Below are 15,503 nucleotides of genomic sequence, written 5' to 3'. Positions count from 1 at the left end.
AGACCACATCACCCATTGTGCTACAACGCAATTCTGAACACCATGTCATTACTCCAATTTCTTATCGACCGTATTTAAGCAAGAGTTCCATAACAAAGTCTGATTCGTCTACGTTCCCTCTTTTCTATCTTTGTTGCTTCTGTCCTAACGCACCATTTTTTTGCTCATGCACCTGGTCCTGGGTTCGTATATTTTTCGCAATCGATTTTCAGATGATTTGGAAGATTTTCAGCACTATTTTTACAGCTGCTCTCGTATCTTGCCACGTGGTAGAAGCGCGTGCTTTTTTTAAAAATCTTTTACATTGACCAGTTCATTGTGTGATTTCTGTTGTTCACGGTGTGTTTTGGGGGCCATATCTTTGTCGTTTCACTGACGAGTCCTTTCTCTCTATTTCCTCTGTGGGGAATTTTTATGGATAACTGTCGTATTGACAGAGGTTTCTTTTGTAATTTTTTTTTTCTAGATAAGTAGCAAAGAACTGCTGCAACAAATCTTTTGTTTCAACAACCTTTCATTGAAATGGCTTTTTTTTTTTTTTTTATGAGCATGAGCTTCGACCTGCCCTCGGAGAAGCGCACGGATCCAGTGTGGCAGAGGGTGTCCAAGACTTCACAAATGTTTGTTTGCACTCTCTGCAAAACTTGCAGTGAGGAAACTTGACGCAAGGCAGCCTTGTTTCCTGCTGTAACCGCAGTGGCAAAACACCCTCAGAGGCTTGTTGTTGCTCAGCCACATTACAACATAGCGAGGTTAGCGTAAGAGGCAAGAATTGACTGCTAAAAATAAGGCACAAAAAAAAATTGTTTTTTTCTTGGCTATCGTAAAGTCCATCAACATTGCATGAAGTAGAAAGACAACTAACGTTTATCTTTCAACAGCTTCTAAAGATTAAAGTTATTGATGTGAAAAACAAGTACGATAGTGATGAACGAGTGTCAAATGGGAGTGTTAATAATTTGGAGATTTACGACGTAAGATGTGTGGGTGAGTTACGTGCGTGGTGACACGCTGCTGGAGAGTAGGACTGCGGATATCTTGGTATGCTTGGTTGCGGAACACTCGGTACGGAAGTAATGTTTGCCTCCTGAGCGCCGTACTAAGTACTGCTCCGAGTAGTAGTTGGAATGTTTCCCCGGTAGGGTTTTAGGAGCTCAAGGGGCTGAAAAGAGCAGAAATGTATAGCTACGATAACGGCTGCCACGGCTCGCTATCGTAGGTTCTAGGTTCGCTCCATATTTTCTCACACGTAGCAGCGCATAGTGTTTTGGGTAGAGCTAGAGCCTTGCACAAGCCCATACAAAAGTATTTTTGCTGGATTTTATATATGCTATGGCAAGTTGGACATAAAGGTTATAGCGCCCAGAAGTCTTCGGAAAATGTTTATGGTTACGACTCCTGCCACTTCTGGAAGTAGGTTTCTGTGTTGATCCCTCAACTGTCAGAGATAAATATATCTACCCGTCGCGTTGTTATCATCCGTTATTGGAGCAAATATATATTGTAGCATGCCCATTTGTACATAGAAATGATAATGGTTGTTGCATTGAAAGACTGCCTCTTACTTTGTCCTTATGTTTGTAATAAAATGCTCAACAAATCTTATCACAGGATGCAGTGGATACCTTTATGTACTGGTAGCGTGGTGTTATTGCGCACGAGTGACTAATTTTGCAATATATTTGATAAAACAGTCGAACAAAACTTTACCTTTGGCTAGCTGGTAATCCATAGATCAAAATAATTCCACGCGCTGTAACAGTCATTACAGCGCTTGGAATTATTTTGATCTATGAGATTTGATTATCTGCATCTATGCAAGACAGTATACTAATTGACTGACGCATTCCCATTAGCTTTTTATAACCTTGGAAATTGGATATTTTCAGGGTACAGATGTATGTGAAAAGTACTCATTGCATTTGTGCTCATCGCAAAACAAACCTTTTCTCTCTCTCTCTCAAAAAGGGACATCCCTTCTGCGTATCTGCACCTTGCAATCACAACCTTTCGTTTGAGTGGTTCCTATTAAGGCAGTTCCAGACGTACATTATGTGTAAAGCCCCTAGGTTGCTGCGATGGAAAATTTGTTTTTCCATGACCAAGATCTTACAAATCCGAGAGTGTCCCGAACAAAAATTGTGAAGTCCGTGGGATGTTTCTGCGGCTTTGTAACTGAACAGCTGCTTTTGTGCGATGTTTGAAGCTTGATATGATCAACGATCAACGACGACAAGCTCGTCGATGATCAACCGATTTCGTGCATGCTCAGCAGAAAAGAAGCCCTTCATTTTCATAGAAGCCTGCGGACTTGTACTTCTAGAAGCCGCACTGGCCACGCTGCACGTACGTGTGCGAGAAATGCACTGTGCTTATGATTGTCTCACAATCATCACATGACACATATAGTAATGGACCTTTTTCACAACGGCCTATGCGCATGACCTTGAGGCGCTGGAGAGGGTTATCTCAGTTATCCCACCTTTGTGCATGTTTCATAGGGAGTAGTGGCAGGGATCTTGCAAGTACAAGCTTGTAACAGTTCGTCCCGGTTTTGTTCTTTTTTTTCTCTGTGTGGAGAAAGCTGCTCCAAATAGCAAACCAAAGTGAAAGCCACGGAAACTCGAAAAAAAAATAAAACAAAAAAAACAAGAGCAATATGAATGGTACAGCCATGGAAATCATGATTCTGAAGAAAGGAAAAAGATAAGAGCAACGTGTAAATTCTACGGAATTCCGCAACGAAAAGCCCGTTCCGCAAAATTTTATAGATTTGCGGACAGCTAGGGGCTTTAATTATGCGAGCATAATGCTCATCCACGAGTGATTTATATAAAGAAATACAGCTATCACAATAATAACGATTCTGAAAGCACCGCACATGCGCTTCGGCTCCTCGATACGCAAGCATGACTGGCCCGGCTGCGTATTATTATTAATTAAGTAATACACTTAATTAATACATGTTGCGCTGTTGCACAACATTAATGCGACAGTTTTTCTAGGGTACGTTCCTCAAGATGCAGGTTGTCGCAGTATGCCATGTGATGACATCAACCTGACTCATGGAAGAGCGCTTCAGTAGTATAGCAGAATCTGCATCTCTTTGCCAGATAGGGATACAGAGTATCTCATTTCGTGCCAGAGCCGCCATTCGGTGTCTGTGATTGGGCCGATCTTGTCACGTGGTTTCTCCCTTCCAAGAATGCAGTGCCGTCCGTAACAAAGCCAGTTTCCTGGGTTGCAAGCTTGCTTGACCGCGTGCTGTTCTCCGGTGGAGAGAGGGGAGATTGGTGTTCCGTTGCTAGGTGACTCAGCCGTGCCGCACCCAAGAAGGTAGGCTCAGTGTTGCTGCTCTGCTCCATATTTAGTGACTCTAGCTACAACTGCTCTTTGCCGCTGCAACGATGGACAGTGTAATTGCATCTTCCGAATTTGAATTTAAGGAGCCAAATTATGACACCCACAGTACACTGCGCCACAGCGACTGGAAACGGTGGGTGAAATGAAATCCAATCGCACTCAATGGCAGACCACTCAACAGACTGCATCCACCTTCATTTCAGAAACCCCTCCATCATTTTCGCTGCACCCTTAAAAAAAAATAATGGGGCAGTGCTTTTCCACGATGAAAATAGTGCAGCCTACTTTACATTAAATGAAAGCCTGTGCACATCAACTTAGAAGCATGTGAAGCCCCGTGTAGTATGATACGAAGACTGTACAATGCTTATGCTCCCGTATTTATGAAATACCAAAGAAAAAAAAGTAGTCCCACAACATTGTTTTGTGTTAACAGCATTATATTAAAATCTGCACATCTTTCTGCACTTGACCAATAGCTGCACAAAGCCAATCCCAGAGGCACCTTGCGAATCTCGCGATTTTTAGCGCAACGGAACTCTGCATGATCACTGCGTGTCCCATTTCCTTTTTGTAGTTGTGAACAGCTGACTTGCTTAGATTAAATACTACCTGTATATACGTTATCCCGAATATTATAAACTATGCAAAGGATAAGGTATTCAGTTTGCCGGACAGGAATTTGGTAAAACATTGTGAATGGAAGCCATGTCGATCCAGTCGACCCTGTTGTCGTTGACCGCAACGTTCCGAAGGCACCCCACGAAGTTATCCCTTCCAAACAGGGCTCCGTTGCTCCCATCCTCTGTAAAGACAATACATGTGCTTAGCTAACATTGACTGTAAACAATATTCTGACAGCAGTTATACAGCAGCATAGCAGCATAAACAGTTCTAAGATGACCAGTTTAATTCTAATGCAAGACAAGTAATTTTTCAAATTAATGAATTTTGATTTAAGGAGCATACTATTCTAATGTAATGTGACATAATTCTGAGAAAATAAATGTAATGCCTATTGAATGTTATCTCTTTGACTTATAATTTTAATGAAAGATGAAAGCCTGATAAAGAGTAGTCTTCATGTTGTGACACACACACAAAAATGAATCTTATTGATAGGTGAAAAGGAATGAACGAGCGAACAGACTGATTAAAAAATTTGTACCACATAGTCGAAACTGTTCTGCTCAAAAACCAAAAGTTTTCAACACTGAACAGCGCTTGGGCTTGAATAACTTGCAAGCAACAAGCCCTGCTGTGAGCTTAAAGCAACCCCAAACCAGATATAAAAAATATGCTGCAACACACTCTCTTATAATGTTAACACTGTGGAAAATAATTCAATTAAATTTTCACCCAAGTATTTGTAATTAAAGCTTATGGCAAGTGCTTTTGCTGTCACTACATCGCCGGCTGGAGTTTTTGTTCCACCGAGCATCGAAACCATCGTTTTGAGATAAGACCTGCTGTTGTGTTTCATTTTATCATATCTCAAGCCACACACACTCCAGATGGACCCCCCCCCCCTCAACTGTGGTGCGGTGGCCCGCACTTACGTTGGTGTAAAGCCGAACCTGAAAAACTACAATGCTTTGCTGAATTTAAATATTGCTCATTGCATCTATACGTAACTCACAGTAGAACACCTAACCTCAAGCTCAGTGAAAAGCTCCTGACTGTCCCTTTAAGTCAATCTTTAATAATGAGCTAGCTTCACAACTCCAAGGCAATTCTCACCTGGAAGCCCGCCCACATACAGCGGACTACTCGTATGCGGCTCCGGTGGTGTTGCCAGCGCCAATCCGTTGACGGCTTCCTCCTTGTCCACACGCAGGAATATCTGATCTCTCGAAAAATGCGCTCGCAGGAGGTGCCAGCGCCCATCGCACATTTTGTAGCGTGACGCGAATTCTTTGCGTGCACGGAAGGCACCGGTGCCATTGTGGCCAAGGTCCACCGAGACGATTACTTCGCCATTGTAGAGTTCCACCGCTAATGCTGGAGAGCCCCCTCTGGATTTTTCTGACAGACTGAGTAAGATTCCATTCTGCTGAGATGTCTTGAACTCGAGCTCAATTTCTAGCTTGTTGTTGACGTTGAAGCGATTCGCTGTTGAATGAAAAGAGAAAGGAGATTTTGTGCTGTAATTGCAAAGGCAAGAGGTCGTGTGTTGGCACGAAGACAGCTTCTAAAATAGAATAGAAGCTGAAATAGAGGCTAGAAGAAAACTTACGTGGGAGAAAGTGTAAGTTGGTTTTGAGTCTTCCATGCATAGAAATCATTAGGAGAGTGGTTAGAAGAAAACCTGAGTGATCACAGCCTACCCGACATCAGGTAAGTACCAGGAGGGTTTGTGTTAGGAGTAGCAGAACAAGTCGTGAGACAAGTTCAATTTCACTTTTTTCAATTTTCAATTTTTTTTTTACAAACAAACAAACAAGAAAAGCTGAGTGAGAGAGAGAGAGAGTAACGTGGGGGAAAGCATTTTGGGAGGGGTTCTATGGGGACTTTAGGGACTTTACATGGAGGAGGAGGATTCCCCCTCATTTCCCTTTCCCAAATGCACTACCAAAGGTACTTTTTTTTTTATGGAGGGGGGGGGATTTTTCCTTCTACCCACAGAGATGTTCCATTACGTGTCCCACAGGCCAACGGTTGTTTCACCAACGGTTGTTAACTTTGAACCGAGATCGAGCGTTGCTAAGACTTGAAGTTCACACTCAAATCTTTTTTACAAACGTTATATAGTTTTTGACATGATGAATGTTCAGCGACAATAACTCCCTTTAGTGAAGCAGAATTCAAGCTGAGTTCAAGTTAAGGGGCCGTTGATCTCGGTTCAAATGTTAATCAGTGTTCGTCAAACTGGGCCAGAAATGGGCGAACGCCACTTTGGGAGCAAGAAATGGGAGGGGGGGCATACCGTAGACAGCGTAGGCATCGCCTTGGAAAAAGGCTCCCTTCTCGATAGAGGAGAAGCACTGTCCAATGGTGTGTGATTCGCCACTGGCCAGGTCGATCGGTCGTTCGTTGAGGTTGAGGTTGCGGATGCACCCCTTGAAGCTCTCTTTCACCTGAAAACACCGTAGTGGTCAGGCTGAAGATTTCAACATCACTGCGGAATGCAATGAGAAGAAGAGGTACTAACAACAAGTCCTCCGGGGATGGGCAAGCGTTGGGGGATGCCCCCAACGTAAAGAGAGCTACTGAAGGGCACCTTGCGTTGCCCCGGCATGTCTACATCCGGATTCTTGTCCACTTGCACCTTCATGTAGGAATCTTCTTTCCTCACCAACACCTGCACTTATGCATGCCTATCAGCTGTGCCGTCTTAAGCCTAAGCGGGGTTGTCAGATATTCGCCACTATGTGACAAAAAAAGGCTACTTCCCGACTGTCGCGGTGCAGAGATTCGGGGCAATCTCAACTCGGCTATTTACGGGCCACTTTGCAGCTACTTCTCGGCACTATGTACGACCATGCACAAACTATATTTACTTGCGTACTTATACTCCTAAATATGGCGGGGTACATTTAGGGTTGCCATCAGGCCGGTATTATACTGGCAAGGCCGGTTATTTGGGCGCTGTGCCGGTTGCCGGTAGGAAGGTGATACCGGCAGCCTTTTGCCGGTACTTGTGGCTCAAGACCTTTCATAAGGGCTTTTACGAGATTTTCCCTTCAACATTCCACTACAGCTTGAATAAATCTGGAACACAGACCCAGCTCCGCAGTCACCAGTCGTTTTCTTAGTTAGTCACTCTTATTATCGTTCATTGTTGTTATTATTATCATTGTTATTTCTAGCGTCAGTGATACAGCCACACACAGGAACATGTGTTTCCTCGTATTATCTCTCTCTCTCTCTATGTGTGTGTGCTCGTCCACCCCTCACCCACTTTCCCTTTTCCACGAGCCTTTCCTCCTTTCCCTCTATTCTGCCTCCTCTCCCTCAGCCGGTATTTTTCACTACGAAAGGTGGGAGCCCTAGGTACGTTCAATATGATGGGGAAAAAAAAAAAAAAATCTCGACAGTGCCAACACTGCTCCGGTTATCATCACTGATTGGTTGGCTGGTGCAGCCCTCCTCCTCCCCTCCCCATGTTGGTCACTCCGGCGTTCGCTCGCGCTGGCCGTTGCTGCAGCCATGCTGCTGAAGTCGTGGTGTGTTTAAAATGCCAGGGAAGATAAGTACTAGCACGTGGGCGCGTTCAGGTTGGAGGTACGTTCAATACGGGGTACGATTGAGCAGAGGCTTCAAGGTCGTAGAGCTCTACCGGAGGAGGAAAGCAGACGACAGCGGCTCATATATCCCGAGCCGAGCGCTACCGGTGCGCCATCTGTTAGGCAAGAGCAGAGGCCGCCTCCCGAGTCCTCCTATTGGCGCGCCATTTCGAGGCGGAGCCTCCCTCGCTCTTGATCAGCAAAGTCAAGGATAGTCCAATTCTTATGACCAGTCAACCTCAAGCATATATAACCAATCCTGCGAGGAATTTTATACGTACCGTGTGCCACTGTCCATCGTTTAGGCTTCCGTGACTATGGATACTCTTCTTGGTTTTCTGTAACACTTCCAGCACCACCGTGCCCCCGCTGAGCACAAGGGCAAAGTATCTAGTGCGTGCACCGTTCAGGGCTACCACGAGCACTCCATTGGGGTAATAGGTTCTGAAGCTCAAGCTAAGGGTGAAGCTGAAATGTGAGGCAACATTTTTTTATTTTCTGAGTCTGAGGAACAAACTTGGGGCTCAAGTGGGCAGCTCGAGAGAGACTGCAAACAGTTTTTTTCTTTCTTTTTTTCACGTTAAATCTGCGTGCGCTTTTATGCAGTCCTTTCGAACCCCTGGATGAACTCAACAGAAACAAGCCAGAAATCAACGTATTCAATAAGCATCATTCTCAGGATGGTTTACGCCAAAATAATCTAAATATATTTGAAAGAGAAAATAGACAGAGTCCCGCCTCGGGCCGTAACTTTTGAGTCTAGAAGAAATGCTGCCTACATTAGATAGCTTTTTGCGCAAACTATTATACTATTTTATTAAACTTTTATTAAACTTTTTAAAGCACTTCTGCTTCTCATTCGATGTAATAAACATTTTTATCCATGGAAATGTGTGGAGGCTCACCGGGCACCTGTAAATGCAATCACAAACAAAATTGTCCAATCATTATGGTCAATTTCGTTTTTTGATCGCAAAAATTGACCAATGATTATGACCAGCTCTTCTGGTTCAGCGGCTACGATATGGCATTCCACGCCAAGACTGGGAGGCAACCCGGGTTCGATTCCGGGCGTCAGCTGTGTTGTCTGCGTGTTTCCTCAGACGCTTTAAGACAAATGTCGGCACAGCTCCCTGTGAAGTCAGCCCAGGACGCACGGTCCGCCCGAGCAACATGCTGCCACACCAGCAGGCACCACCACCACCTCCGCCAATGATTATGAGTAACGCAACAGTGATCTCGAAACCCACAACCTTGGGAGCAAACATGTTTCTAGAAGTTATCCGCTGAAGGCAATACATTGCAGAAGACACAACCATATGGAAAAAGAAGGCTCGCATACTCTGGCTGTGTGCCACAAGTGATACAGCTATGTGCCTGAGGACTTTAGACAAAACTGACTAAGACCTCGTGCACAAAATAACACTGCCTACTACGGCCCACATTTCCATTTTAGCCGGGTTTCCAATTTTTTTAAAAAATTGGAGCTCATCACCTACTTTCCTTTGGAGTCAACAGTTGGAACTTGCAGCAGAACATGACTGTGTAGGGCATCACCAAACTTGACGGCATGCTCCTCGAGTACGTATTCGGGCGCATCTGAACACTGTTCAAGTTGCTGTTCCGTCAAAACTTCCATCTGGTCATGGTGAGAAGACGCACGACCTGTATGCATTTCAAGCAATCGACCGATGCCTGCTCCTTCAAATGATACTGGGCTGTTGAAGCCCAGCAGCCTGCACAACATAGGAGAAAACAGTATGAAAATGATATAAAGAATGAAACATAGCACAAAGCATATAACCAGTTTTGCTTTGATGACATTCTTATCAGGAATGGACACAGCATAGTTAGGACCTTGTGTTTTTGGGTGTTTTCACTTTCGAAATAACAAACTTTTTTATCAATAGAAACATATGGGCATTTGATGGGACCTTCGAACTCGATAGAATTAAGCGAGAAAACAAATTATCCGACGTCATATTAACGGAGGTCTACTGTACGTATACACTTTTGCAACAAGTGTAATAGTAGCATGCATGAATGATTGTCTGGGCTGTTGCAAACTTATACGGTTCGAATCACTCACTTGTCATTAAAGACGGCATCCTTAATGGTGCCCATGAAATACTCGCGAGTGGCTGCCTGAGACCCAATCGCAATGCCACTTCGAACTCCTCCAAAGAAAAGTCCTCCGTGGGATGGCGCTTCTACTTCTGATGATCCTTTCGGCAGACGGTCTTGCGCTATTTCTTCGTCGTCAACGTTCAGATGTATCCTGAAGTAGGACAAAAAAACAAAGCTGTTAGCATTGGAGCTCTACGATGGTTGTGCATACCTCCTGTGTGTCTTCAGCACTGCTACTGTATGGAATTTTCCATCATTGTAACGCTGCTTCGATGTGAGGGTTACGGCACCGCTTCCACCGTTGAGACGAAGATCGAGGAAGCCATCCCTGAGAGCTACAGAGTAGTAGTTCTAAAGGGTGTAGAAAATTTTTACTTTCATTTCAATTGCCAGAAAACGCTATCCATCACATAGCAATTGACTGACATCGCACGAGGTCTCTCTCAAGACACTCTACAACTTTCCGGTTCACACCTCAGCCCCTTAGCCAATATTTTCAAAGATACCTAATCAATTAGTAATTAATTAATTACATAATAATACCATACACAGAACATATACGGCAAAACTTCGTTAACTCGGATCTGCGGAATCAGAAAACTGAGTAATCGTCGTTTACTTCCGGGACAAAATCTGCGCTTTCAAAAACACCTGTCGCGGATACTTGCTTATGTGAGTGAACAATGTCAGGTGTGCCATTGCAAACGTCCTTGATTATGGTAAGAGTCCCTGCGGCTTCTTTGACGGTGCGACTGGGCGGAATTACGTAGAGGAATACCAGGATTCTCAGATGTCGTTGTCTGCATGCTTCGCAGCATGACAGTTTTTTCGTTTTGCGAATACGTCATTTCACAACTGTAGGTTTTCTCTCCATACTTCAGATATTAACGGAGATATGATTCGTAAAAGACAAAAAACTCTGAATGCTCAGAACACAATAGACTCCGAAAGACATCCTCCAAGTATGCCAAAAATATACATACTCCGAGAACCCAGAACCATATACGTAATACATAATTAATGAATTAATTAGGCACAATGGAAAAAGTACTACCGACTACAGCACACATGATTGGTTTCATTCGCATAGGGGCGCCCAATTTTTGTTTTAAACCTGGGTGCGTATGACCTGAGACACCCTGCGTATCCAATAGCGCAATGTCATAAGACACCACCGCATAATCATGACTTTCATCCTCATACCAAGTAGCAGAGATACAAGTAACGGGACGTGCGTGTACTTCAAGCACTGCCATACTCACGTCTTTCTTATGTTCGGATCCCTTCACACCGGAGAAGGTTGAGATCATGAGCAAGGCATCGCTCTGCGTCGTTTGGAAGGTGAAGCCGAAGTTTCCTTCTGCCGCTAATGTCTTGCTTTGAAGCTCTACATAACCAGAGCCTTGGAAGCTTACGAGCTTCACTTTCTGAAAAGTGCCACAACATTTATTGAGAGGACAATGGAAGACGTTTACTAATGCACAGAAGTGCAGTATGTTGGTGTTTTGTGCTCAATAATGTTAAAAACTGTTCAGATTACACATATGGTAGATGATAATTACTGTCACTGGGCCACTCACATGATCTAACTTTTTAGAACTGTTTTTAGAACTGTTGTTGCTGTTGAGAACTGTTGTTTTTAGAATTGCTTTCGTGCACGACCCCCAATAGAGGCCTATTGTTTGGGCCAATTTATTGCTGCTGTTTTGCCAGTATGTGTACAGCCTTGTGCTTTAGGGTTAAGTCAGATAAGACCCCAATTAATTATGCCCCAATTTCTGCCAGTGCCACTTAGGGTGAAACACACACACACACACACACACACACACACACACACACACAAAAAAAAACTTGCCAAGGTGCAAATGCAGCCACCAATGCAGGTGCTGCTGAACACTAAGCACTGCACATTCAGCACAACAGCCTCTTGTGTTCATCTAAAATGTGAGCTAAAATTGGGAGGGGGGGGGAGTAAAAATGGGTTTGACCGGGTTTAACCCCCAAACACAAAGGCCTACGTACAGCATACTTCTTCTATATCTAAAATATTCTGAGTGTGTCCCCCTACTTACAAGTTAAAGTATGCTACACAGTCGTAGATGAAAGAATGCTAGAATTGTGCAAATATATGGTAAGAATATTATGAGAAATGTAGCTGGGGCACACAGACATTCTAAACTTCTACGTAGCCTTTCTGAAGAATAACGAGAGTGAAAGAGCACTCACCCTATCCGAGCAGCCTGGATCAACGCGGTATGCCTCGTGTTTGAGTAGGTCTAGTGGCGTTGTGTCCACCTGCGGGTCTTTCAAGCAGCCTATGTAATTCTGGAACACTACTGTGCTGAACCTAAATAAGAAGTTTTATACTAATGTAACCAAGTTGAGGCTACCACACAAATGGACAGGCATAAAACACTGTAAAGCCTCCATCTCCTCGGAACAACGAAAAACAAGCCAGTCGTCGAAAGAGCTGGCAGGTCTTCTCGACAGTGTGCCAAGAATTTACCTGGAGGTATCAAAATCTGGAGGCACGGCTCCAAAATAGAGCTTGCTCTTCTGCAGGTCCATGCTGTCCGGACTCGTTCGAGGCAGACTTCCTGGAAGTATCTCGTCCTCTACGTTCAAGACACCTGAAGAAAAAAAAAATCGGTCCATATACCGGAGCTCAGTGATACACCGAATAATCTCAAACAAAGGGAAGGTTAAAGTTAAGAAACATTTGCACAGATGCATGCTCTTCTCGACACTAACCTGCACAGAAGAGTGTTTTTGCTACTTAATATTGCAGTGTCCAGTTCACAATTTGATTAGCCTGAGCACTTGCAGAATTCAGAGTGCGTTTTTTTTTTTTTTTTTTGTAAAGGCAAAGGTTAGTTTGCAAGTTGGTTTATACTACACCAATCTATGGCGATTCTGCATCGCAAAAGCATCAAGTTGGTGAACATCTTTCGCTCTTATCCCCATTTTTGTGTCTTTGAATGAGAAACATCCGACCTAGAATTCATACGACTTGCTTTACTTCACAGACTATAATTGGAAAGAGATATGCTTAATGTACATGCGATGGTAATAAGAAAACTACATTAACTGCAAATGCGCTCATAGTCATAGTAAGATGTCAACGTGAAAACTGAAAAAAAAAGAAAAGAAAACTGACTGAAAAGGTCATCAACTCCGGGCATGTTGACATTTAATGTTGTACAAACTTCTTACTTCTACTAGCTCAGTATCACCTGCACTGCAGGATCCCAACCGGACCAACAAACGCTTCGGTCTCACCTTCTAGTCTATCTCGTTCCACGACGACCCTGGTCCAATTGCCCGAATTATATTTCTTTTCGGTTCGTAGCTCGACGGGTGCATTGGAACCCATTTTAAACTGGAACACGACGTGGCCTCCACGAAGCCCCACAGATAAAAAGTCGCCCTAGTGCGAAAGTAGTTATAGTTATAGCGAAAAAATAAGAAATAAAAATTTACAGCCACGCTACGATCACACAATACAACTGCAGCTCACCGTTTTCAAATTGGGGCAAAGGAATAGCAACGCTTCTTCGTCAAACGTCTTGATGAGCATAGACAGGAAAAAGTACTCTTTATTGTAGCGCCTGATTTGAGGCTGGATCGCGTAGCCTTCGCCCTTGAAGTGGTACGAGCCTGGATCCACGTCTTCCGTGGGGCTAAAAATAAAACCAATGGAATCAATGAAGTAACTTGACAAAATAATGTGATAATACTATTTTTTACTCTCTCTGACGTACGGGAAGATGATAGGTAGAGCCTGAAGTTTTCGGGAAATATTTTTTTCTAAATTTGCGGGGTAAAAATCGGGGAAATAAACGTGTGCTCTAAATTCATGCAAATTCGTGTGGAAAAATTTCAAATAAAACCAATGGAATCAATTAAGTGACTTGACAAAATAATGTGACAATACTATTTTTTACTCTCTCTGACGTACGGGAAGATGATACGTAGAGCCTGAATCTTTCGGGAAATTTTTTTTTCCAAATTCGCGGGGTAAAAATCGGGGAAATAAACGTGTGCTCTAAATTCATGCAAATTCGTGTGGAAAAATTTCAAATAAAACCAATGGAATCAATTAAGTGACTTGACAAAATAATGTGACAATACTATTTTTTACTCTCTCTGACGTACGGGAAGATGATACGTAGAGCCTGAATCTTTCGGGAATTTTTTTTTTCCAAATTCGCGGGGTAAAAATCGGGGAAATAAACGTGTGCTCTAAATTCATGCAAATTCATGTGGAAAAATTTCCAGCATGCTAAATTCGGGAAGAAATCGGGCTCTCTTACTCAAACGAATTGTACCGGTTTGGTACAAATGGTGACGTAATTGTGTTTGCTGCCAAACACGTTAGTGTGCGTTCCTACAGATGTTTCGGCGAGGGCAATTTTGCAGGTAAAAATCGGATTTCACCCTAAAGTGGCAACTTTCAATTTGGGGGGGCAAATTTGGGGGAGAATCAGGTTAAACCCTAAAGCTTCAGGCTCTAATGATATGTCAACTAATGTCACACCTTACAGAGCAAATTTTCTCTCGATAAATGCGAGTCTGGCTGCATGACTGGGTCGCATAACATATATGCCATGCGGCATACAAATGTGGAGAGGTACTAGAAGTGTAGCAATAACAAATTTGAAGAAAACATACCCTGTCTTACAACCATCGCAGCCTTCATTTGTGAGGAAGTTCCAAAGGCCAACCTGTTTCCCATCTAGGATGACCTCATGCAGGCAGCCGACAAAGTTTGTTGCTGTGAGCTCCCGTGCTGCCTGTTGATGGAAGAAATATTATGTGGACGTTAAGTGTGTTTCAGCTGCTCAATACATTTTGAACAGCAGATTTTCCTAATCAAGTTTGCTTTCGTGATGTGGGTGCTTCAATATGGTACTTCAATATGGTCTCCAGTTTCACAGCTCCGGTCAACCTTAATAATAACACTGAAAAAAAAAAGTGGTCTCGTTCCCGAGAGTGATATTACAGCAATCCTTGGGGCCGCGAGGAAATCTTAATTGAACAAAATTATTATGTTAGTTTAATGCGAGGATTTTATTCACTTAACATTCCCCTTGTACCCCCAAGGGTATGGCTGTTATCGCGCTGGGAAAAGAGCCCACATTTTTTACAGTGTTATCATTAAGGTTGACCGGAGCTGTACCTAGCTAGCACTTTGTCCTAGCTGTTGCTAGGACAAAGGACTGCGTAGGACAGCTGTCCTTTGAAGTGCTGTCCTGCGTAGGACAACACTTTCTACTGCATTAAAAGGCGGAACACACTTTCACTTTTCAGCGTCTGCGGCAGTGGTTCCATCATATAAGTAGGGCCTGACTTTTTCGGGTTTTATTTTTGGCCAGATTCGGGGGGTAAATATCGGGTCATATTTTTCATTTGGAAATTCGGGTGTATTCGGGTTAAATCCCGTTACGGCATATTCTGTCGTCAGGAATTCGGGTGTATTCGGGTGATTTTTTTTTGTTTAATAAAAATTTGTCTTAACATGGAACTAATGTTTGCAATGTTATCAAACTTTATTTTAATGCGCGCTTATGAGTGTGCCACGCGACCCGGATGTTTTCGGGTAGATTCGGGTTAAACCCGAATTTTTGAGATTTCATTCGGGGGGTAAATATCGGGCGGATACGGGTTTAACACTAAAAAGTCAGGCCCTACATATAAGCAACTGCTCCTTCTGTTTTACTAGACGTGTTCTTCACCACAGAGGACTGTAGTAGCGACACCCTCTGTTTTATTCGGCACAGCGTTTCG

General features: G+C 43.4%; 1 protein-coding gene across 1 annotated transcript in view; it reads right to left on the bottom strand.

Annotated features, from left to right (window-relative positions):
• Positions 1-3,766: 3,766 nt before the first annotated feature.
• Positions 3,767-15,503, bottom strand: part of LOC135398866 (laminin subunit alpha lam-3-like) — a 76,296-nt gene continuing 64,559 nt past the window's right edge. The window contains exons 50-63 of the mRNA XM_064630397.1: positions 14,388-14,509; positions 13,234-13,396; positions 12,996-13,143; positions 12,223-12,346; positions 11,943-12,063; positions 10,979-11,143; positions 9,928-10,067; positions 9,679-9,867; positions 9,089-9,325; positions 7,871-8,057; positions 6,515-6,664; positions 6,290-6,440; positions 5,104-5,475; positions 3,767-4,168 (exon numbers count right to left, since the gene is read on the bottom strand). Of these exons, the coding sequence (XP_064486467.1) occupies positions 4,026-4,168; positions 5,104-5,475; positions 6,290-6,440; positions 6,515-6,664; positions 7,871-8,057; positions 9,089-9,325; positions 9,679-9,867; positions 9,928-10,067; positions 10,979-11,143; positions 11,943-12,063; positions 12,223-12,346; positions 12,996-13,143; positions 13,234-13,396; positions 14,388-14,509 (2,412 nt within the window). The 3' untranslated portion in view covers positions 3,767-4,025. The remainder of the gene's footprint in view (positions 4,169-5,103; positions 5,476-6,289; positions 6,441-6,514; positions 6,665-7,870; positions 8,058-9,088; positions 9,326-9,678; positions 9,868-9,927; positions 10,068-10,978; positions 11,144-11,942; positions 12,064-12,222; positions 12,347-12,995; positions 13,144-13,233; positions 13,397-14,387; positions 14,510-15,503) is intronic.

The sequence above is a fragment of the Ornithodoros turicata genome, chromosome 6 (genome assembly GCF_037126465.1).
Source record: "Ornithodoros turicata isolate Travis chromosome 6, ASM3712646v1, whole genome shotgun sequence".
Lineage (NCBI taxonomy): Eukaryota > Metazoa > Arthropoda > Arachnida > Ixodida > Argasidae > Ornithodoros > Ornithodoros turicata.
The sequence above is the reverse complement of the archived record's forward strand: the minus strand, read 5'-3'. Positions and strand labels throughout refer to the sequence as shown.